At 42.0% G+C, this 24,305-nt stretch overlaps 1 protein-coding gene, 1 long non-coding RNA gene and 1 other non-coding gene across 9 annotated transcripts in view; 2 read left to right on the top strand and 1 right to left on the bottom strand.

Moving 5' to 3' along the window:
• Positions 1 to 890: 890 nt before the first annotated feature.
• On the bottom strand, positions 891 to 3,928 carry LOC143267659 (uncharacterized). Its single transcript, XR_013043034.1, has 3 exons — positions 3,794 to 3,928; positions 1,565 to 1,680; positions 891 to 1,027 (listed from the first exon to the last, which is right to left on the bottom strand). It is a non-coding gene; the product is annotated as an uncharacterized LOC143267659 (long non-coding RNA).
• A 4,350-nt stretch (positions 3,929 to 8,278) lies between these two features.
• Cnot6l (CCR4-NOT transcription complex subunit 6 like) overlaps positions 8,279 to 24,305 on the top strand; it is an 83,932-nt gene continuing 67,905 nt past the window's right edge. For 2 of the 7 annotated variants that reach the window (XM_076546678.1, XM_076546677.1), the window contains exon 1: positions 10,292 to 10,657. Coding sequence is in view for 1 of the 7 variants with exons in the window: in XM_006996869.4 (XP_006996931.1) it covers positions 10,981 to 10,985 (5 nt within the window). In the remaining 6 variants the exon portion in view is untranslated. Of the gene's footprint in view, positions 8,397 to 10,291; positions 10,658 to 10,834; positions 10,986 to 11,365; positions 11,388 to 11,659; positions 12,463 to 12,879; positions 13,049 to 24,305 lie in introns of those variants that run through there. The other 5 variants (XM_076546679.1, XM_006996869.4, XM_076546680.1 and 2 more) reach the window with 5 other exon arrangements.
• Positions 23,432 to 23,622, top strand: LOC121821074 (U2 spliceosomal RNA). Its single transcript, XR_006061767.1, has one exon. It is a non-coding gene; the product is annotated as a U2 spliceosomal RNA (small nuclear RNA).

The following is a 24,305-nucleotide window of genomic DNA, read 5'->3' as shown; positions in this document are numbered from 1 at the left end:
TATAGACAATCTAAAGAAAGAAGTGGAACACAGTTCTGAAAGAAGACAGTAACAAGATTACCCTACACAGAGAGAGCAGAGTTCCTTTGATTGCAGTCACTTTAAAGGTCAGCTGTTGGAAGTTCTCCTAATTCATTGGACACAGGTGTGTTAGCACTCATTTCCTTCCGTTGTCCTCCCTCATTTCCTTCCTTGTTGGTGCAGGGATCGAACCCAGGGCCGTGACCATGTCAAGCATATGTCCTACCATTAAGTTGTCACTCCAGGTCAAGGCTTCTCTTATAACACATAAAGTCCCTGGGAGGAAAACCAATATTGAATTCTATACTTTACCCATGTACTAAGCCCCTCCATTCACAGGTCACTGAGGTTGAATTCTGGGGTGGGAGTGGAACATAATCACTCTATCCAGGATTCATATTCATTTACTGTATTTAAACAATACAGATTTTTGTATTATTTAAGTAGGTAAAATGAAGTACAGAGCACATCTATGATGTATTATAACAAAAAATATTTAATTTTAATCCAATAAATCCTTAGTTATAACATAGATTCCAGAAAACAGAGGAGATAATGGATCAAAGCAAATGCTAATATATTTGTCCAAGTAATCAAACAAACCAGAAGTTTGACGTTGTTTGGAATGATTGTTTCTTCAATTGGAACATCTGGTTCCTTCAATAAGTCAAGGTTATTTAAAAAAGGGAGTGTCAAACAAAGTAAAACATAAGAGCCATATTAACAAGACGCGCTGTGGGATCCGGGCTTGGAGAATGGTTGGGAAACGGAGCTCCAGAGATCACTTTTGTATCTGAAGGAAGCACCTCTCATCATGTTGATAAGGGCTGCCATTGTCTCTCCTTCCTGCAGCTGTCTATCGACAAACTTTGTTTATACCACTCCAGCTCCTTACACACGACGTGATCAATCAGCCAGCCCAGTCTCCTTCATTCCCCACCTGGGCCTCCGCACAGTGGTGTAGCTACTTCCGAGGTCTCTTCACAGAATGGGAAATGCTGTTGCCCTGAAATTGGATATTTGATGTTTCAGATGAAGTGAAGCAGTTTCCCCAAGATTGTACGATAAGGGGCAGAGCCAACAATCTGGAGTCAAACATGCTTTTCTCAAGTCACTGGGTTCCAGTCGGGCTTAGTTCACACGGCAGAGGACCTCTCCTCAACAAGCTGTGGGTGTTCAAAGGGGAAGGAGGGTATGACCCATTGTGAGAGAGAGCATCAAGGAAGGCTGTAGGGAATGCTGGGGCAGGTGCTTGGAAGGACAACTCCTTTGAGAGTGTGGAAATGGAAGGCCAAACAGTGGAAGCCAGTCAACCAGAGAACCAGATTGGGAAAGTCGGAATATGTGAAACAAGTGTGGATATAAACCAGGGAGAGTGACGGAGAAAGGTGCTAAATTTGCCAGTGTTGGTGTCCAGGTTATAACCATCCTGGAAAGGCAGTGGGGAACCCCGTACAATTTACTGGCTTAGAAATAGTTACAAGCATAATATGCACACACTCCTAAAAGTTCAATGGTATTTGGGACAAGAAAAGGACCTTACCCTTTAGAAGAAAGTTTTTCTTTTAAAAATTTACAGAGTAAGGGAATCCTTCTATTTGACATCTCAGAATTTAAATATAGATGTTCTTGAGGACACAAAAAACAAGCTCTACTGACCTTTCGGAGAGATAAAGAAACAAAGGAAAAAAGGGAGTAATTAATTATGAGCTTCTAAATACAGACCATGAAAGTTTGGCTGAAAATGCCTCACTTTAATTTAGATAAGCACCACGGCATGCTTGCTTTGCCAGCATTAAAAGTTTTAAAAAAATTAAATCCACTGTCTTCACTTATTTCTCTGGACCCCCGAGCCATTCAATGTTGCAGAGATGGATCCTGTCTATGCTGCCCAGTGTTTCACTTCTGGTAGCAATGTGTTGAACAGAAGTAGTTTCTCAGCTTCTTTTTCAGCTAGTTAATGACTTTTCATTAAGTTTATGGCTAATAAAATCCAAGTAAGTATTTTAGGCAGACCTTCCAGGAAAGTGCTTACAGGTGAAGATAAAATTTGCATTGTCAAGAAAATAAATGAGATAGTTAGAATTCCAACATCCACATCTTTTCCTGTCTTTGAGCAGAAGACACTCCTATCCTTGTAGATGAGTTAGAAGCTCCTCCTATGACTACAAGCAGTCCTTTAGAATATTCATCCCCTACTCACATCCTGATCAGCAGCATTTCAGTAAATTGTACAATTATGTGGGGTGGGCCCTGAGAGAGGCACTGGACTATCAAACAGGAAAGGAAGTCACCATTTAAAGGTAACATGGTCCTGTTGGCCATAATGGTCCCTGAATTGGCCACTAGCAGACTCCTTTAATGTGAGAGAAAAGAATTGTTATTTCTGATTTGTTTTACTAGCAGGTAATTCCTAGGAAATTAAGATGACATGGGCTAGATGTGGTACCACATCTGTAAAAAGTAGTCAGAAGACAGAGGCCGGAGGATCATGAGTTTAAAGCTAGTCTGGGCTGAGCTACACAGTGAGTTCCATTCCAGTCTAAGCTACATAGTGAGAACTTGTCTTGAAAAAAAAGAAACAAACAAAAATGCTGATGGTATGACTTGAGAAGGACTACCATTAATCAAATATTTCTTGATAATTTGTATCCAACATTCATAGATAAGCAATATCATATTTTATTATTTGCTAATGACAGAGCTCACTATATAGGATGTAAGATAGAGTTGTACATACACAAGTAATTAGAGGGTACTGTCCCATGGCTGTTCACTCTACATACTACATAGAGACAACTGGCCAGGAGGCAACTGGGGACTGTGCTTTGATAGATCATATACAGAGAGAATCGTTCTAAATTTATCTTCATAAAGGGAATGTCTGCTTTGTTTATAGACTGCGATTCAACCCATGATGGTGAAGACAATGGTACTGCTTTTTGTACTTCTGTTTGGTGATGTCCAACTGTATTTAGCAGTTAGTCTTCTCTGAAAGAATGTGGCTAGACAAAAAAAAAAAAAATGTCCACCCGTTTTGTTCTCAGAAGTCAACTCAAGTTAGGTACTATATAAAAGAGAATATATTGGTTAACTTAAGCATACTCTCTGTAGCAGAGCTGGGCATGATGTGCTGAGAGCTTTAGTGGGCTTGTAGATAAAGCCTCACAGGGGAAGGAATGCTGGAGCACTACTCACTTCTGTAACAACCTGCTAAAGGCAGAAATATTTCCCCCAAAGAAAAGGAGCCCTGGAGAGAAAGGAAAGTACTGGGCAGACAAATGGCAATATAGAAGACAGATGTGAGAAGCTTTCTAATTTACCAGTTGTTGATTGTTTATTTTAGACAGGGTCTAACCAGGCAGCCCTGACTGCTCACAGAGATCCAATGTCTCTCTCTCTCTCTGAGTGCTGGGATTAAAGGCATGCACCACCAGGCCCAGCAGGCTAGTTTAAGTCTTATCTCCTTGCTCTCCCTGTGTACTAGAGGTAGCTTCTGAAGCATAGCTTTGAAAATCCAATAACATCTGTAGTGTACAGTATTAAAATAGCTGATTTTTGATTGGATAGAATGCCAGCCATCTCCCAGATGCACTAAGGCATGAAATATTTATTTTGGTAGTAGTGATGGCCTGGCTAGAAAATCTGTGGAATATAGGGAGGTACTAGGAAGAGTGTTGATGATTTTGACAGGATCAAGGTGCAGAATCTAAATACTCCGTAATCAAGGACCTGAAATAGTTTATTAAGAAAATAGAAGAACTTTGCTTACCATTTTATGGTGAACAACATATATACTACAATATTAACCATGGTGAAACACAGTCATCTATTAAGAGTTGTAGTTTGAATGTGAAATGGCCCTTTGGCTTGTGCATTTGAACACTTGGTGCTCTGCTGGTGGTGCTGTTCGAGAAGGTTAGGGAACCTTTAGAAGGTGGAGCTTCACTGGAGGATGTGGACCACTGGGGGAAGGCCTTGAGATTAAGATGATGCCTGTCAGTTATTTCGTCATAGCAACAAGAAAAGTAACTAATACACCAAAGCAGTAGTATAGTCCCCGGTGATATCCACAGCCAATCTGGAGAACAGGACAAGGGGAAGGTCAATGGAAAGAGCTGATGGGCCAGGAGCAGGCAGAACTTGTGGGGAAGTCACCACGCTTGGATGTACACATCACTGGCAGTCGATACCTTCAAGAAAAATAAAAACAGTTCATCATGGTGGTGCATGCTTGTAATCTGAGCCCTTGGGAGGATGAGGCAGGAGAATTGCCCCAACTTCCAAGCTAGCCTGGCTATACTGTAGGCCATCATGCCCTCTAATGGGAGATCTTGGCTCAAAAGCAAACAAACACACAACAACGACAAACCTTCCGGGCTTGGGGTACAGCTCGGTTGGTCGAGTGTTTGCTTAGCACACACAGAGTCCTCAGTTTGATCCTCATCATCACATGAAACCGGGCATGGGGGCCGAGTCCCTAATCAAAGCACTTGGAAGCAGGACAATCAGAAGTCCAAGGTCATCCTCACTGCATAGCAAGTTCAAGGCCTACCTGGGCTATACTAAATTCTATTTCCAAGCAACAACCCCTCAGAACCCACATTAAAAATGTCAGGAATAGGGGAGGAACTGTGGGGAATGGAGGAAGGGAAAACCATAATCAAGGTATGTTGCATGAAAAAAAAAAAAACCCTTTTCAATAACAGAAAGAAAAGAAAAGTCAGGTGTGGTCTTGTAGTTTTGCAATCCCAGTACCAGGGAAGGTAGATAGGTGTATCTCTAGGGCTTGCTAGTTGGTTAGCTTAGCCTACTTGGTAAGCTCCAGGTTCAAAAAAATAACCCAATCAACCAACCACTAACCAAAAAATCCCTGGAACCCAAGCCCCCCAAGATCGACAAACAAACAAATTAGGTACAGAGCTATTGAGAAATGACACCTGAGGTTGAGGTTGCCCCTGGGCCTACAAACGCCCATATGTACATGCACCAGATGTGTGCACATCAGTATGTGCAGGAAATGCACACACACACACACACACACACACACACACACACACACACACACGGACATGGACACACATCAACCCCCAAATAAAAACAACAAAAAAGAAACATACAAAACAGGAGAGAGAGAGAGAGAGAGAGAGAGAGAGAGAGAGAGAGAGAGAGAGAGAGAGAGAGAGAGAGAGAGAGAGAGAGGCATAAACGCCAAGTGCACAGACAACACAGGTCAGTGAAATACAGACTATCTCACTTCAGAGAAATGTAGTTTGGAGGCCCTGTGAGGAGGTCTGGGAAGTTAAAAAAAAAAAGATAATCTTAGTGTGTATTGTGTGCATTTATACGGCATGTTCATATATGAGTGGGAACAAGCACTTGTGTGTGTGTGTGTGTGTGTGTGTGTGTGTGTGTGTGTGTGTGTGTAGGCCAGAAGACAACTTCAGCTGTTGTTCCTGAAGTTCTAACCATGGTGTTTTCTTCTTTTCTGCTTGGTTTGTGTTTATACATGCTAGACTGCTCGCCAGTGAGTCCCAGGGACCTGCCTGCCTTCCAGTCCCCTCTGTCTCCTGCTCTGTGTCGCCATGCCCAGCATTTCTGGTTTTGTTTTGGTAGGTTCTGGAGGACCAAAGGCAAGAACTTTACTGACTGAACTATCATCAAGCACAGAATCAGTTCCAGAGTTAAGTTATTTGCTATGCCCGTGAACTACATTCCAGACCAAGTTAAAGTTACTTTATATTCATAAAATGGAGTAAAAATGCATTTATCTTACTAACATTTTTAAGATATATTTTTATTCACTTATGTGTGTTTCTCTCTGTGTATGTTTACCATGTATGTGTGCAGGTGCCCTTGGAGGCCAGAAAAGGTCCTTGGATCCCCTGGAGCTAGAGTTAGAAGCCCAACATAGATGTTGGGAACAGAATTCAGGTCCTCTCGAAAAGGGTCAAGCACTCTTAGCCTCCAAGTCATCTCTCCAGCCCTATTTTACTAATTATTCCTTAATCAAATAAATCTAAGTGTGACTTTTCTTAAAAGTTACAAACTTGTTGCTATAAATATAAGTACTGAAATCAATAAAATCAAATATAATCAAATAGTAGTAATTTTGTTTAAAGAATAAAACCTGAAATCTTGCTTTTAAGTAAGTTGCTGAACAGAATTTGACAGCAATAGGATGCCAATAAAAACATGGACAGAAAAATTTATTCAGATAAGATGTTTCAGATGTCAATTTGAAACAAATTACAGAACAAGTACTTTTTTTTTTTTTTGGTTTTTTGAGACAGGGTTTCTCTGTGTAACGTGGCTGGAACTCACTTTGTAGACCAGGCTAGCCTCAAACTCACAGAGATCTGCCTGCCTCTGCCTCCCGAGTGCTAGGATTAAAGGCGTGCTGTGCCACTACCGACAGGCTAGAACAAGTACTTTTTTCACAGAGAAAGAAGGAACCAATTCTGCAATCATATAAAAAAAAATTTCTATTAGGGCAATTTGGCCTAAAAGACTTAACTAAGAAACTTCAATTGGATAAACTACCCCTTTACCTTTTTTTCTGTTTTTAAGATTTAAGTGTGTGTGTGTGTGTGTGTGTGTGTGTGTGTGTGTGTGTGTGTGGTGCACGCAGGTGTCCTTGGAAGCCAGGAGAGGGTGTTGGATCTCCTGGAGCCTGAGTGTTTTCCAGGCAGTTGGGAGAGGCCTGATGGGATGGTAGGGAGAAGTCCACGGACAGGGCTCTACATGATTGAGCCATGTCTCCAACTCCAAATCTCCTCTTTAAAAGGCCAACTTTTAATTCTCATCGACACATAATGGTGCTTATTTGCAGAATATGTTTCTTTAAATATGTACATTGTGTAATGATAAATTCTAGAAAATTAGTATATCCGTCACTATAAAAATGAGTAGCCATCAAGGAAATACAAATTAAAAATAAATGAGATACCACCAACAAACAGAGTATGTCAAAGATAGATCTGTATTCTCATGTGTATTACAGCGCCATTCCCAATAGCCAAGGCAGAGATTTTCTATTTTATTCTAATTTATAATTTTTTAAAAAGGCAAAAATCTGACAAACATGAAAAACATCCACAGCAAGTTTTCTTTTGTTGAGACAGGATCTCACTCTGTAGTCATGGCAGGCCAACAACTTTGGCCAGGTTGCCCTTTGCCTTGAACTTGCAGTAATCCTCCTGTCTCTGCCTCCTGAGTTCTGGGTTTATAAGCAAGCACCACCATCTCTGTTCTATAAAACTGACTTTTAAAAATAGTCAGGGAAACCAGTGTGGTGGTAGAAGCCTGTAATCCTAGCACTCAGGGGGCAGGATAGTTGAAGGATAGCCTGGGCAGTATAGTGAGATTATCTCTCAAACAAAGCAACAAACTCTCAAAACTGTACTAACTAAACAGCCTGAAACTGTCCAGAGCCAGGGATGTAGCTCAGGAGTACTCAGTAATACAGCACTTGATAAAGATGCTGGAGGCCTTGTAAATTGAATCCCTGGTATAGTTCCCAACATGCCAAGGGCTGGGTGTGTGTGCAAATTAGTCCTTTACTTTTGTTTGCAGAGTCGATATACGTGCTATCATACAGAAAATACCTTTGTGAGTAGAGATTATTTGAATACAACCTGGATTCAACTGAGCTTTTAAAAATTATTTATTGACTTTCGAGTATATGAATGTTTTGCCCAAATGGATGTCAGTGTGTCTGGTGCCCAAGGAAATCTGAAGAGGGCATCAGATCCAGTTACAGATGGTTTGAGCCTCCATGTAGGCGCAGGTATCAAACAGGTCCTCCACAAGAGCACTCAGTACTCTTAATCATTGAGCCATCTTTCCAGCCCCCACCTCCAATGGAGCATCTTATAAAAATTTACATTCTAAATTCTAAATGTTATAATTATCCTGTCCCTAGTGACTGAGATAAAATTCACTACTTCAAACTCAGACACCAACAATGAACATTTGCCTACATAAATATGAGCCTCAAGACGAGCAAACGTCCTTTATTAGTGCTTCTCAAACATCCACAGTGGTCCTCTCTCTCCTCCCTGTACCATTTCCACTGCGAGGCAGCCGATGGTGGTGGGGAGCATCAGATGGCTGAGGTGAAAATGTCAGTGCTTTCAATCCATCCTTCTAGGCATTGTTCAGCTAATTTGTGTCACCTTTCATTTTTGGCTCATTCTCTGAGAACTTCCTGTTTATGTGTCGGCTTCCCCTGCAAGGACTGTGAAGTGCACGGGCACAGGGACTGTACATGTTTGACTGTCTCTCTGGTGCTATGAGAACGGAACACATGCATGTTTGCTTATTGTGACTGAGCTAGAAATTTACCTAGAGGTATTGGAAGACCTGTGAGACATGTAAGTATCACATTTCTCTGACTTGAATTTTAAAGTATTTATTTATCCTTCTCAACATTTGCTTTCTATTTTGGGGGGTATGTGTCAAGAAATCTGATGGGAAATAAGGTGCAGTGAAGACAGGTTCACTGTCCTGGCCTCCGAGGGGACTTGCTTGGCTTTGCTGTTTACAAAGCTAAAGATGACTAAAGATTGTCAGTATTTTTGTCAGCCTCAACTAAAATAGTTGGGATTGAATAGACTTCTTCCAGAATTACGGCCATTTAACCTCTTTTACAAAGAGTGTGGTGTGTGTGTGTGTGTGGGGGGGGGGGGAGGCAGTTGTTGCTAGCAAGGGAAATAGAAACTGAACCAGGAGGGAAAAACAGGTAGCGTGTACAAAAACAGATCTTTTTGGCCGAGAGGGGCTTTTTCACTCATTCACACTTCCTGGTGAAAAGATGAAATTGCAGTTCAGTTCTTCATAAATGATTTGCATTTTAATCACATCCCTTTTCTCCCCTCGCAAGAGATAAAGGCTTTCACTTCAGTAACAGGGCCTGAGATAAAAAACTGCAACCACATACGGTGCCTTGAAGTGGGCTAAAGACAACATATTTTTGGGGATAATATATGTTGAACGGTGTAATCGACTCTGGGCCAACATCGGTAAATACCCAACACAGAGCCACGCACCGAGAGAGGGCTGAAAATGCAAACCCAAGGCAGCATCCTGCCTCGAAGAGCAAACGCGATTCATTTGCTTCTCGGTCTGCTGGTGGAAAAAAAAAAAACCTTCAAGTGGCAAAATAAACCCCTCCGAACTTAAAATAGCAAGCTCCATTCACGCGGTAACCAATAATATTTCTAGTTTACACTTAAATGTTTTCATTCTGTAACTGCCGCAAACTGCCAAATACAATTTTTATCGCGAGAAGGGAGGCTTTAAAAATAGGACGGGGTTATCGCAGAGCGTCGGAGGGTTTTAAGCTCACCTCCCGCCACGCAACTTACACATACTACTCGTTAAAAAAGAAAAAAAAAAAAAGAAACCCACTGAGGATGCCAGCAAACATTTCCTTGGGTCACTTCACCTCACCTGACGTCTCTCCTTAAACCAGCTAGCATGCCCTGGGCTCTGCTGCGGGCCTGCGCGGGGCCAGCATCGGGGGAGGGGGGGGAAGCCGTGCAGAGCCCACGCAAGGGCCCGCGCGTGTCTCCCCACCCCACCCGTAAGCGCGTAGGTTTTGATCATCGTACCCATCTTCTCGGCTCTATCTAATAAAGGAGAATATTTTTTTTTCTTTTTTTTTTTTTCCAAAACACCAGCGAGGGCGAGGAAGGAAACCAGCCAGCAGCCAGCCAGCCGCGGGCTTGGCCGCCCGGCGCGCACGCGCACCTCCCGCGGCGCGGCGCGGCGCGGCGCCGGAGCCCCGCCCCCTGGCCTGGCCCCACCCCTCGGCGCTGGGGAGTGACTGACTCCCGCCAGCCCCTCCACGTCAATCAACTCGCCTCCGGCTCGCACTCTCGGCACCTTGTTATTAATCTCTAAAGCGATAGCGCCCGGACTCCTCTCCTCCCGGCCCCCCGCCCCGTCCCCACAACCCCGGCCCTCGGGGGTGTGAACGTGTGCGAACTAGAGCCAAGGCACCGACAGCTCGCGTCTCTCTCTCTCTTCTCTCTCTTCCTCTCCCTCTCTCGCGGCTCGGCCCCCGGCCTCGGCAAGCAACCCGGCTCGGCAGCAAACCCCGGCGGCGGCGGCGGCAGCGGCAGCGGCGGCGGCAGGAAGGCCAAGGCCAAGGCCGGGGCTCCGCGAGCCTCTCGCAGCAGCAGCAGCAGCAGCAGCAGCGGCGGCGGCCGCGTCTCTCCGGCGACCGCGGGCCCCTCTCCTGCGCGCTCCCCGGTCGCCGTCGTCCCGAGTCGTCCCGCGGCCCGGCGCGGCGCGGCGCGGCGCGGCCCGCGTTCCCTTCTCCCCGCCCCCCCTCCCCCTTTCCCCTCTTTCCCTTCCCGATCCGTCTCGTCGCTCCCCGCTCCCTCCGGCCGCCCTCCGCCGCCTCGGTGGTGCCTCCGGCGGCCCGGCCCGGCCCGCCCGCCCCGCGTCCCCTCCGGCCGGTGCCTCTCCCCCCGGCGGGCTGCCTGCATGTCTTTACTGCCCTCAGCCCCGCCGCCACCGCCGCCGCCGCCTCCTCCCCCGCCGCCGCAGCCCCAGCAGCCGCAGCAGCAGCAGCCGCCCCGCCGCCGCCGTCGCCGCCGCCGCCCGGACCCTGGCGCGCTGAATGCAGGTGAGGAGGAGGAGGAGGAAGGAGGAAGGAGGAGGGGTGCGCGGGCCTCGGTCGGCTCCCCGGCCTGGCGCGCCCGCTCCCTCGCCCGCCTTCCGGGGGCCCGGCCTCCCGCCGCCGCCGCCGCCGCGGCCCCCTTGGGGCGAGCGTTCGGGCGGGCGGGCGTGGGTGTTTGTGTTTGCGTCTGAGGTCTGGAGGGGGGCCTGGGGGGGGGGAGCTGGTGTGTGCGCGCACGCGCGTGTGTGTCCGTCCGTGAGTGAGTGTGTGTCCGTCCCCAGCCGCGGGGGAAATGGCTGCTGTGGCTCCTCCTGGGCCCGCCGAGGAGAATGAGGTAGAGTGTTTTCGGTGCTCCGGAGGGGAGGACCGGCCGTGGGGGGACCGGGAGTGGAGCGAGGGGGGAAGCGCGTCCTCCCCCCGGGGTGTGTGTGTGTGTGTGTTGGGGGGGGAAGTGAGGTGGGCGAGGGACGGACGCGTGTGGGTGTGTGTGTGTGTGAGTTGGGACTTTGGCGGGCGGGAGGCGGCCCCGCGGCGAGTGGGTGTGCGTGCGTGTGAGTGTCTGTGTGTGTGTGTGCGTGTGTGCGTGTGCGGTGTCGGGCGGCGGGAGCCGGCCCGCGGCGCCTCGGGGGGCGCGGGTTCCCGGTCGTGTGCGTGTGGGGCGGGGGTCCGCGTCGGGGCCCCCTGAGCGGCGTGGTCCTCCCGCTTCGAGGAGGCCCGGGGCTCGGGAGCCTCGCAGGTGAGAAGTGCTCGGCGGGGCCCCAGGTCGTGGACGCGGGAGGGAGTGCGGCCCCCGCGGTGGCGGCGGCGGCGGCGAGCGGGCGGGCGGGCGGGCGAGCGGCGGGGGCTCGGGCCGCGGTTCCCGAGGTTGGGGCCGCGGCAGGAAGCGCGCCGGCCTGCAGCGCGGCCTAACCGTCTTCGCGCCCGCTCGCCCGCCCGCCGGCCTCCCCGGACGCTCCCGGGACGCCGTGCTCGCGCGGGCCCTGGGCGCTGCCCCGGGCCTGGCCAGGTGAGGGTCGGGGGGCGGGACACGCGGGTGGCGGCGGCCGGCCTGGGCCGCCTCCGCGTCTCCCGAAGAAGGGGAGGCGAAGGCAGATTTTGGCGTTCTAACTGCAGGCCCTTTCCCCGGCTGGCGGGAGGGGGGGAACCCCAGGGAAAGTGAATCAAAACAGTCAATCTCGGAAGACGACGTGGGGTTCGCAGCTCCTCCTGGACGGCCTTCCTTGGAGCCTGTGCGAGGAGAGACTGAGTTTTAAATACGTTCTTTTGTTGTTGTTGTTGTTGTTGTTGTTGTTGTTGTTGCAGATGACTTTATCGTTGGTAAGATTTTTCCCCCCCTAACCCTATGAAAAAAATCACCCAGGGAAAGGCAGAGGAAGGAAGGAAGGGAAACTGGCCTTCTTGGCCTGTGGTGATGGTGGGATGGGATCAGTTTTGTGAATTTGAAATGGCTTGTGCCCTGCCTCCTAGAGGGAAAGGCGTGGACACATGGGACTGAGGTGGTCAGTGAGGAAGAGGAAGTTCCCGGAGCTGTCATCTTAACCCAGCCAGCTTATTGAGCTTAGCCTGTTTGGGAGGATTGTGTTGAGTTTACCTGGGCTGTTTGTACACAGTGGAAGCACATTACAGCGTTGTTAGATGCTGCCTTACGGCTTCTCGCTGCCTCAGTTGCCCATCAGCGTAATCATGTACAAACCCAACGTGTTTTCCTCAAGCCTCCCAAACCTAGACCAAGCAGCCTCTGTGGTCATCAACTCATTGTGTGCTCCTGGAAAGCTATTTTAGAAGAATCAAAGCAAAAAGCGGAGATAAAGGTAAATCTGCCGGCCGACTCAGTGCATTTCAGAACTGTGCATAAACGGCATTTCGTTGTATTTATTTGCAGATTTGCCTCACCGTCTTCACGTTTGTGTTTGTTTACTTTTAGCCCACACAGCTAGACCTTGACTGTGGGTGGAGTCACAATACAGATCTGGTGCTTTTAGGCTGTGGTCAGTGTTGTGGCCAGAGATTGCTCTTTTCTGAACCGGGTCTTACAAAGAAACAGTGTGCGTTGTTCACTGCGCAGGTGGGGGTTGGGGGAGAGGAGAGGTGAAAAGCTGTGTTCTATTACCAGTACTTGAAGAACAGCCTAAGTGTGCAGTTCAGTGGGAAAAGGATTGACTTTTACAGACCTGTTGGAACCATGGCCATGTAATCCGTATTCATTCTCATATTCTCTTTCTCCTTAGAATATCTAGAATTTGTACATCTGTTTTCTTACCTGCATCCAGATGATAATCCTTTCAGTAAGGTTGTGAGAAAAGGAAGAGGAAACACACATGTTTGGCACGCAGTGGATGCTCTATTTCAGTACTGCCAGCTACTGCTCTGGTTATAAGTGTGGAAAAGCATTTTTAGGTACACATACTCATTAATGGCCTAAAACAGTATTGCTTAACTGTGAGTTAGGGATCAGGAAAATAACGGCTGGAGGTGTAGCTTTGTGTACAACTTAGCTTGCATGTGAGAGGCCCTGGGTTTGGTTTCCAACACCGAAGGGCAAAAGAAGTATTTCAGAGGCCTTTGAGATACAAAGTATTTGTAAGCATATGAGATGTACTTTTTCTAGGAAAAAAGTAGTCAGTTTAGCCTTGCATGTGAGTTTATAAATAAATAGCCATATTTGATGTATTTACTGTTTTTGAATAGTCTCTTAGTTTCATTGCTTATGAATTTTTGTAACATATCCCCTGGGGGAGGATTCTTAAGTTCTGTACATGTTTGAATACAATCAAACATTCAAATGGATCAGAGAACCAGAATTTTTGTACAGTCACAGAAGTGTTATTTAATTCTTACAGTTCATGTTGACTGATTCTGGTAAATAAAAGCTTTAGGAGTCTCAGAGTGGATGCAAAGCTTTCCTACCATCTTATGAAAATTTGCTATTTTCATTGTTTTGTATAGAGTAATGTGTTACTGGATTTTAAGTTTTTTTAAATTTAATTTTAATTTATGTTTTTGGAAATCCATAATGGTGAGGAGTATAAAGTAAAACCAGGAAAGGTGAAAAGAATTACAATTTTTAAAATTATTTGCTTTTTAAAAAATTTTTTGGAGAGTCTTGCCCTGGTGTAGGCTTATCTCAGATTTACTATGCTCCTGCCTCAGCCTCCCTACTATAGTTATAGGCAGTAGCCATTTCACTTGGTTCTAATTTAAGGGATTCCCCCCTTTTCCTTTTTGGGGGATGGGGTCACGTGAAGACAGAGCAGTGAGAATGTGGAAATAATTGCATTGAGAGTTAAGTTCATGTCTGTTTAAAAATACCAATTTTGAAGTTGGAGAGGTGATTAAGAGAGCATAATACTCTCACAGAGGACCCGAGTTGGGCTCTCAGCACCCATGTTAGGCAGCTGATAACTGACTCTAGTGCCAGCTCTGAGGGATCTGACTCTCCTGGCTTCAGAGGGCAACTACATTCATGTGCATATAACTATATATAGATACATAAACTTATAATTAAAAATAAAAATGATTCTTAAAAATGTCAGTTTTCCTAGTGAGATTTTATTATAGTTTTAACAACAATGATCTTAGTATATATTCGAAGTTTTGTATGTATATAGTGAGGTTTCAAAATATCCAGTGGAAGTTTTAATATATAAACAGTGAAAATTTATATATATAACATATATGTATGTTTATAGGGATAGCTTTACTAGAAGGCAAAATATACTCTGATCTATCTAAAAAGTTAACATACAAAGTGTTAATTATCACTATGGCACTTTCAAAAAACTGTTGTTTTGATTTCCCTACACTTTAACCCCCTTTGTTTCTGTCCTGCACCCCATCTGGTTTCATGTCATGTATGTTCTTTTGTCCTCCCTCTCCCTCCTCAGAATCTCCTTACTCTTTCTTGGAGTCCATTGTAGTATTGTAGGCTTTACCCACATTTATTCCCACTTATATACATACACATGTACAAGCTAGAATCTGCATATGAATAGGGAACATTGGTTTTGTCTTTCTGCATTTGGGTCAGTTGGCTTAATATAATGCCTTCCAGGCTACTCTTTTTCTTGCACATTTAGTTTTTCCTTACAGCTGAGTAAAATTTCATTGTGTATGTATACCACATTTTTATTATAGGCATCTAGAGTGATTCCATTTTCCTTGTTAATCATGGCATCTAGGCTGATTCCACTTCCTTGCCATCATGAATATAGCATCAATAATAAATATGAATGTGCATGCTTATCACTGTCATAGGATATAGAGTCTTTTGAGTGTATATGTACTAGTGATAATTTTTAATTTTTTGAGGTCATTTCTGTACTGGCTATACTAGTTTACACTCCCACCAACAGTGAGTAGGGACTCCTCTTTCCCCTCATCCTCTAAAGCCTGCTGGCACATGCCTACAATCCCAGCCCTGGTGAGGCAGAGGCAGAACCCTGTAGTTTAGGTCAGTCCAGGCTTCATATTGAGACCCTGTCAGACTGACCAAACCAAACCACCCCTCCGCTCAAACAAAAAAGGCAGCCCCCTGCTTCAAACAAACAAAAAAGCCAAGTATTTGGATAGTTTATTTTTAACACTAGATATTCATCCTTTTTGTTTAAACTAAAGAAATTATAACAAAGTCAAGGTAGAATATTATTTCAGTTTTGAAATGTAATGTTAAATAACCTTTCTAGAATATTCATTATAAATACCTTTAATTACAAGAGATTAAAATATTTAGGAATTTCTGTCATTACTGCTAATGCCAATTATGGCAATAACTTCACTATAAAATTTTAGTGCCTTAGCATGCAGAAGTTTGCATGTCCAGGTTAGCATGGTTGTCTTCTGTGGTAATTACTTTAGAGCACCATATTTTTTGTGACTCCTCCATTCCCAGAATCTTGGGATGCTGTTTATTGCTCACAGACCATTTCTGAAGAACTGAAAGGGACATTTCTCCAAATTTCATTGGCAAGAATTTGTCATAGAGCATTATTTAAATATAATGAATGTGAGAAATAGCCCTGGATAGATGACGCTTTATCTTTGCTACAAAGAGCTTCAGGGTATTAAGTTTAGATACTTGTAAAATTATATCTAAAAGTTGAATTATAATACTTAGTAATTGCTCTCCATCTTCAAAGTAAAATTTCAGGGAAAAATAGTAGGGAAGGGAGTGAAGAGCTACAAGAAAACAGGGAGCACAACTCTGGTATGTTGTGAAGGCTTGAATGGCAAGTGAATTTTACCAACTTTTTAAAGGTTTGCAGTCTTATGAGAACTTACAAATTTGGTTACATTTGGTAGTTATTGTGGTTTACTGGGTTCTGGCTGTTTGATTTGTTTCCTGTATTTTGAAATCAATTGGATCTGTGAGCCAGAACTCTGAATTTCGGTTTCTGGGGTTTAATTTCTCAGATAACTTTTTTCTTTTTAAATTTCTTTTACTATTTTATACTTTAAAGGAGCATTATTTAGGTGAGCCTTGCCATGTTCTCTTTTCTTTAGCTGCTTTGTAATTTTAAAGTTGTTAAAATAATACTTGTCTTAATCCAGAAATAACAAGAAAGTCATCAAATAAACAAGAAAAATGTAATTAGCCCATGTTCCATGCTTCACAATGAAAATACCACATCTTTGCTTTATTAGCTGCACTAACACTGGTACCTGAAATAGATTTTTACCTCTAGACAACTTCAATTTTATTTGTTTGTTTGTTTGTTTTTGGTTTTTCAAGACAGGGTTTCTCTGTGTAGCTTTGCGCCTTTCCTGGAACTCACTTGATAGCCCAGGTTGGCCTCGAACTCACAGAGATCCGCCTGGCTCTGCCTCCCGAGTGCTGGGATTAAAGGCATGTGCCACCACCGCCCGGCGACAACTTCAATTTTAATTGAATCATAGTGTATTCTTTCATTGCCCAGGAATCTTACAGTGTGAAACCCTGACTCATGTTTACTTACTTTCCCCTAAGAACTTGGCTGTATATCTCTGCATATTGCTTTACTTGGTGAGATCTCATTTCTCCTTTCCCCTTTCCTTCTCTCCCCACTCCTTTTCTCTCTTTTTATTCCTTTTTCCTTTCCTCCTCCTCCTCCTGTTCTCTCTTCCTTTTCCCTCACTTTGCTTTCCTACCCTGTGAGGAAGATTTTTGAGTAGTTTGGTTAACTTCCTCATGGTAAATATTTCTAATGTTTTGCATCTTGAAAATTAAAAGCCTTGTTCAAAGACCCATTCTGTACTCGTTAATAAACCTAGTTCTAAAGAGAAGTATGAAAGATGTAAAGGAGACATTGCAAAGCTTATGGAGACCTGTGCATATATGTCTGTTACTTTCTAATCATAATGTTAACAAAACCTCCAAAATAAGTGTTCATCCTATAGGCTCATATTTAATGCAACATCTCTGTGTAAATTTATGAAAAATAGTGACTTCTGTACAGAATGGAACCTGCTAGTCACTTTGTTAATATGACAAAATAGCCAAGTGAAACAACGGAGGGAAAATTTATTTAGCTCATGATTTCAAAGGTTTCACTTCACAGTTTGCTGGCTTTATAATTTTTGGACCACAGCAAAGCAGAGAAAAGCTGTTCACTTTATGGTGTCTAGGAAGCAGGGATGGGGTAGGGACAAGACATATCCTTACAAGGCATGCTCTCAATGACTCACTTCCTCCACTTGGGCTCATTTCCTAATATCTACCATTTTCCATCCCAGTAATGCCATCAAATTACTGTTTGTTAGTAGGTTAGTCCACTGATACGTTGAAGTACTGACACAATCACCTCTCTGGAGCCCATTAGCTGCTAACCAAGCCTTTAATACAGACCTTGCAGAGGGCATTACAGCTACAAATATAAGAGTAAACTTGAAACACTGTAAAATTGTTTCAGGTTTGAAAACTTTGAATCAGGAAAAGTATTATTTAACTGGGTGTCTTAGTTTACTATCTGATTACTATGAAGAGACACCATGATCAAGGCAACTTAAAAAAGAAAGCGTTTAATTGGAGGCCTACTTACCTTTATCAAGGATGAGTCTATGGTCGTCATGGCAGGCAGCATGACATCAGACAGGCAGGCATGGCACTAGAGCAGTAGCTAAGAGCTTACTGATGAGTTGGAGGTAAGAGAGAGAGAACACTGGGAATGGTGTGAAACCTCAAAGCTCACCTTCCAGTGACACACCTCCTCCAACAAGGCCACACCTCCTAGTCCTTCCCAAACTGCCCACCCACTGGGAAACAAACATTCAGCTACATTAGCTTGTGGGGGCCATTCTCATTCAAACCACCACATTGGGCATAGTAGTAACACCTGAAATCTCAACACTTGGAGGACTGTGTCAGGAGAGTGGCAAGTTCAGGACAAGTTTTTGCTGTATAGCAAGACCCTGTTTTTAAAGGAAATAATTTTAAAAGGGGTGAACAAAACCAAACCCATACTTAGCCAATTAGTACATGTTAATTAATTTTTTAATAGCTATAAGCTATTGAACTTAGGGTTCTAGGAAATTAAGACATTTAAAGTATAGTAATGTTGAAGTTGAACCTAGGGTGCTGAGCATGCTTTATCTGTGTCCTATTACTGAGTTAAAATAGCTTGCTTTTCTTTCCCTCCCTCCCTTTTGGATTAAGTCTTTACTATGGAATGGAACTAAGAAAATTCATCCCCATAGCCTTTACACATGTAATCTAAACTAATATTTCTGAAAATACTGTGACCAAGGCAGGATTCTTAAGAATTTGAGCCTTAGATTTTCCATGTTGTAGCTGTCAGAAATACATTTAATTTCTCTGTTTCGGTTTCTCTATTTGTAATAAGAAGATAGTAAGAGCACTTATCTCAGAGTTGAATAATGATTAAATGATCTGATTCTCATGGTGTTTAGAATGATATCTAACAGATCTGCAGTAAAAGCTATAACTTCAGTATATGCTAGCTATTGAAGCTTCTTATTAGTAAACATACAAGTTATTTAACATTCCTGATTACAGTGGGATATGTTTGACTAGAGTGCTAATTTTTCCATGAATAGGTCATTTAAATCTGGTATAACAAACAAGGGGACTATGCTAACTGACAGGAAGATTTAGTGCTGTTTCAGACAGTGCATAATAGGTTTTAACTTACAGGGATTAGTAAGCAGAGGTGCTAATCTTTTTTCCCCCCTTTATGATGAAAGGAAAAGAAGGAAAGAAAATAGATTACAGCAACATCTTTATCATTTTTCGACATTCCTTTTGTTCCTTTATATATACTATCACCAGACAGATTTTTGTAAATTTCAACTCACCTTCTGTTTCATACTTAAAATGTTTCAGTTATAATAATAGTTAATATTTTCTGATTCTACATTATGTGTTAGGTTGAGTCAGTAAACTTTTGGTAAAGATGTAAATCTTTTGATTTTGTAGGTCATGTAAGATCTTCATTGCATAATCTTATTTTTGTTGTTGTAATTTTATTTCTTGCATTTGAGGCAGGATTTCACTTTACAGCCCAGGGTAGTCTATAATTCAAGACACTCCTCCTGCCTCAATCTATTTAGTATTTGAATTACAGATGTGAGCCATATCCAGATAGAATTTTTGTTTTTTAATTATTACTTAAAGATTAAAAATTAGTTGGGTGGTAGTGGTACATGCCTTTAATCTCAGCACTCAAGAAGCAGAGGCAGAGGAATCTCTGAGTTCAAGGTCAGCCTGGCCTAGAGAGCGAGTTCTAGGACAGCCAGGGTTATATAGAGAAATCCTGTCTCAAAAAACAAACAAAAAACAAAAATAAATAAATAAAAATTAGTAACTACTATCAATTCAGGGTGTAAGCAGTTTACTATCCCTATGCTAGATTTAAATGAAATATTTATTATAGTATTGGTGAAATTGATATTAATCCCTATTGTATATTTGAGAATACTGAAATTGAGCAGATTTCATAAAGGCCACATACTAAGTGGAAGGTTGACAATTAGGTTGTTGGAATTCCTAACCTGTGTGCTTTCCAGCATATTTGTTGCCTAGTCTGCTACAATAAGGTACACATTTCATAGCACCATAAGGAAGGCCCGTCAAGATCTTTTCTTTGCTTACCTCTCCAGTTTTATTATTTATTACTCTTTCTTCTCACATATTCCCTAGCTTAGCCACAGTGAGTAACTTAGAGTCTGGTCTGTGCTTTAAATGTGCCTACAGTACCTTATACTTTATGACCCCACTGACTTCTTTAATAATTCACCTCAGGTGCTACTTAATCTGGGAAACCTTATCTGACACTTCCAGGCTTTGCTTTATGATTTTTCTTGTATGCCTTTAGTATTGTATGTGTTCCTCTTTGATAAAATTTACCACAGGATCTTATAATTACCTGGTTTATGTCTTGACTTTTCTTCTAGACTATGTCATTTTGAAGAGTACAGATGATATATACTTCATCTTTATAGCTCAAGTGTTTGAAACATAATAGGAAACATGTAATGCTTTGTATATAGTAAGAACTTAGGAAATGTGTATTAAAATCGTAAGTGCCATTATAAGCAGTGGAAATTACATTAACAAATATGTAGTTGCAGATGTTAAGTTTTGGAAAGTCAGTTTAACTTCTGATTAACTTTCATGACTTGCATAGGAACATGAAGTTAATAGGACAAATTAAACCATGATTATTTGTGGGATCTGTGCCTACATAAGGATTATTAGTTTTGTCTTTATGTCATTGACACATATTTCAGTTCCAGAGCAGCAAGTATTTTTAAAATACATAAATTGAGGCCTCTTACTAATATTTATTTATTTATTTTTGGTTTTTCGAGACAAAGTTTCTCTTGCGTAGTTTTGGTACCTGTCCTGGTGCCAGCTCTGTAGACTAGGCTGGCCTCAAACTCACAGAGATCCACCTGTCTCTGCCTCCCGAGTGCTGGGATTAAAGTTGTGTACCACCACTGCCTGGCTCTTACTAATATTTAAATAAAAAAGTTATAGTGTGGCTTTATTTTAGAAGCACTCATTAGTTAACCACACACTTATTTTTACTGGTAGATACTGTACAGCTCCGAAATCTCTTATTTACCTATACTATTAAAGACATTGGGAACCATTGGGTGATTTTGAGCAGGTTGATAAAAGTTTAAAGTTTACTCATTCTCTTTGAAACCCGTCCTAGGGATGGAGCCTGGGTCATAAGAATATTAACCTGGACATTTGAAGAAGGCCTAGTTTGAGTTGAGCAGCCTGAGCACCAGTCCAGCCTGATGGGTGTACCTTTCCTCCTTCAACAAAGAAGCTTATTTTTGCAGCAGATGGAGGCCACTACAGAGATCTATAGTTGGTCAAAATGCAAAAAATAAGTGACTGAATGCCTAACCCCATTTGGCACATCTGCAATACAACCCCTACACCTAAGGCTCAGGGAAAAATAAGAGGTTTCGGAAAGATAAGAGCCAGAGATCAGATTGTCTGCTGCAAAGACATGACAGAGAAGCTGAACCATGAAATCTCAACAATATGATTGCCTAAACAAGACCTGCATAATGACAATACCATTTGACATACCAATGTGGATGGGTTAATCTCACAAGATCCCACTCCTGCATGAGGAGCTATAGAGTACTCTGGCTTCCAGAGAGGGAGAGGGAGCTTTATCCAGTGACAAGTTCTCTGATATCTAATTCTGAGTGTTCATCCCTAAACACATGTTCATTTGAGCAACACTAAATGGTGGACTTAGTAGGGTGTGTGTACATACACATAAATATATATACATATGTAAGTGATAAGTGTTGAATTTGGGAAGGGGTTGGGGGACATGGAGGAGTTGGACATGGGAGGAATTGGAGTGGAGAGAGAGTAAAATGATGTAAGTACACACTCACGAAATCCTCAGGAAATGAAAATTTTAAGTTAATATTATTCTGGTAGACGAGGAATCAGTTGAAGTGAGAATAAATCTTTTAAGATTTAGAATTAAAATATAAATGGTTAAGTCAAGAAATAGGTATAAAGTGGTGGTATAGATATAATCAAAGCATTGTTTGAAATTCTCAAAGAAGTAATACAATAGATTTATGTTGAGATGAAAAAAGAAAGCTTACAAGGTACATTGGTTATTTTGTATGAAGGAGAGAACTCAGAGCAAGTGTGAATATGCCAAAAAGTTGGTTCAGGGAAGGGAATTAAGAATTTTGTGTTAGCAGTGGCACAAACCTTTAATCTCAGCACTTGAAAAGCAGAACTTCCAGATCTCTGAGTTTGAACCCAGTCTTAGCAATATACTGAGTTCCATTCAGGCCTGCCAGGGCTACATAGTGAAATCCTGTCTTTAAAAATAAAAATTTTAAGAGAAATAGGTTGGTGCGATCTCTACTGGAATGATTTGCATTGTTTCCTGAATTCAGGTCCTTCTTAATTTTGAGAATACTGAGTATATTCAGTATTGACTTCCTGGCCTGTAGACTTCATAGGTTCTTAACTTTTGCTAGGTTCTCAGAACACCATTGATAGCCTTGAGAAGGCGGTGGTTCTTTTATATAATAATTAAAGGTAAATGAAAGAAAATAAATTGGATTGAAAAAGAACCTTGTTGGGCTGAGAGTTTAGCTCATTTGATAGAGTGCAACTTAGCATCACTTAGCTTTGGTTCTGTCCTACCATCACGTACAGTTGGATGTCGTGGCACACACCTGTAATCCCAGCACTTTGGAGATGGAGGCAAGAGGATCAGTTCAAGGATACCCTGTGATACATAACACCTTGTCTCAAAAAGAAAAACAAAACTAGCTCTTCCCCTAAAAATTTCTAATCAAACAAAACTATTAATTGAAATACTAAAATAAATAAAAACAAATATGTGCTATGAAAGTATATAACCTTCCTTATTAGTGCATTTAAGTATAAGATGATCTAGCAGTAAGTCTGATGGCAACCATAATTGTAAAGTAGTGAAAATATTCTGAGATTTTTGTAATAACTATAATGTTACATGAACATTAAATTCTGTTTTTGACAAAAGTCATAGTTACCTATCACTACTATGTAGGTTGTCTAGGTCTGTATGAAAACTGCGATACAGTTTCTTCCTATACAAATTCACAGATTTCCTTGATATTCATGGACCCCAGGTTAACAATCTATACTTACTGTTTCTCTCAACTTTGTGTATTTTGTCTTAGTTACATACTTTTTTTTTTTTTTTTTTAAATATGTGCTCTTTTAAAAAGAACTTGAAATGATACTAAAGGGGATAAATTTTCTGGTTATTTTATCTCATAGTAGTTAAGACTGTTAGTGTAGTATATAGAACTATTATCTGAGCAATATGCTTTTATATAGCCACACTTAATTTACATTTTAAAAAAGTAGAATCATATTGTATATGCTGGGTTTTTTTTAAAACACATCACACTAATTTTTTATCCACTAGTTAAATTTTATGCTTTCAAATTTTTATAGCATTAAAAATTTGTGTGCCACATTACAAAACTCTGCTTCCTGAGAATTAAAGGTGTATGTCACCAAGCCTGGCACATCTGTAATAATTCTAATGGTCTTTACCTTGCTGAAAAGTTCTCTGTACACTAAGACTGTAAATTTTTTTTCTGCTTCTTTTTCTAGGAATGTACAGAACTAAACTTGGCATGACTTAGTCAGAGCTTAGGTTTTATAGTTAGACAACTTATGTTTCATAGTTGTGGGTTTATTTTGTTTTCTCCATGTTAAGGATTAAATGATAAGCTAGGCAAGTATTATTCCTGAGCCATATCTCCAGCACTTAATCTATGTTTAAATTCCAGTTAATTGCTTCTTGGGCTTTTGGCCAAGATCAGGCATAGCATCTGTTCTTATCAGTTTGCTGTCTGATGTATTATCTTTCCAAGGATAATATATAAGTTTTTGGAGTAAGTAGGTAGAATAGGAACATACTATACATTCATTACATGTATAAACCTGGTATTGCAAGAATAGTACACGGTGTTGGGGGACTTTAAAGAAATTCTTCTTACTCATCATCTGTGGAGTATTGGATGTTTCATAGCTTTTCTGTATCTTAATTTCCTTATTTGTAAATTGAAAGTTAATGTGTAATTCATAATTTTAGTGAAATGAAACATGAGAGTACATACAGATCAAGCTATCTAGGCATGTACTGGGCATTTAGTGCATGTTTTCTTCTCCTTCTAACTCATAAACCCTGTCTTTCTTTATCCTACTTAAAATTCAGTTCAGAAGATATGAGGGAGTTTCAAGAGAGTGTGATCCTCAGTTTTCAAAACTAGGAAAGTCATTTGGGATTAGTATTGATTGAAAAGAGACCAAATCTTCAGTTAGTAATTATGAAGTCACTTAAAAGACATTTTTCAGCCGGGTGGTGGTGGCACATGCCTTTAATCCCAGCATTCAGGAGGCAGAGGCAGGCGGATTTCTGTTGAGTTTGAGGCCAGCCTGGTCTGCAAAGTGAGTTCCAGGATAGGCTCCAAAAAGCTACACAGAGAAACAAAAAAAAAAAAAAAGAGAGAGAGAGAGACTGTGTGAATATATATAAATTTAGACAATTTTTTTATCATAAATAACAATAATTGTAATGTACTCACAATTAATCATCTACCTGATTAAAAATTACTCAGTTCAAATTTAGTTCTTAGTGGCTACTTTATCATATTTGCATACATT

Source organism: Peromyscus maniculatus, chromosome 10 (genome assembly GCF_049852395.1).
Source record: "Peromyscus maniculatus bairdii isolate BWxNUB_F1_BW_parent chromosome 10, HU_Pman_BW_mat_3.1, whole genome shotgun sequence".
Taxonomy (NCBI): domain Eukaryota; kingdom Metazoa; phylum Chordata; class Mammalia; order Rodentia; family Cricetidae; genus Peromyscus; species Peromyscus maniculatus.
The sequence above is the reverse complement of the archived record's forward strand: the minus strand, read 5'-3'. Positions and strand labels throughout refer to the sequence as shown.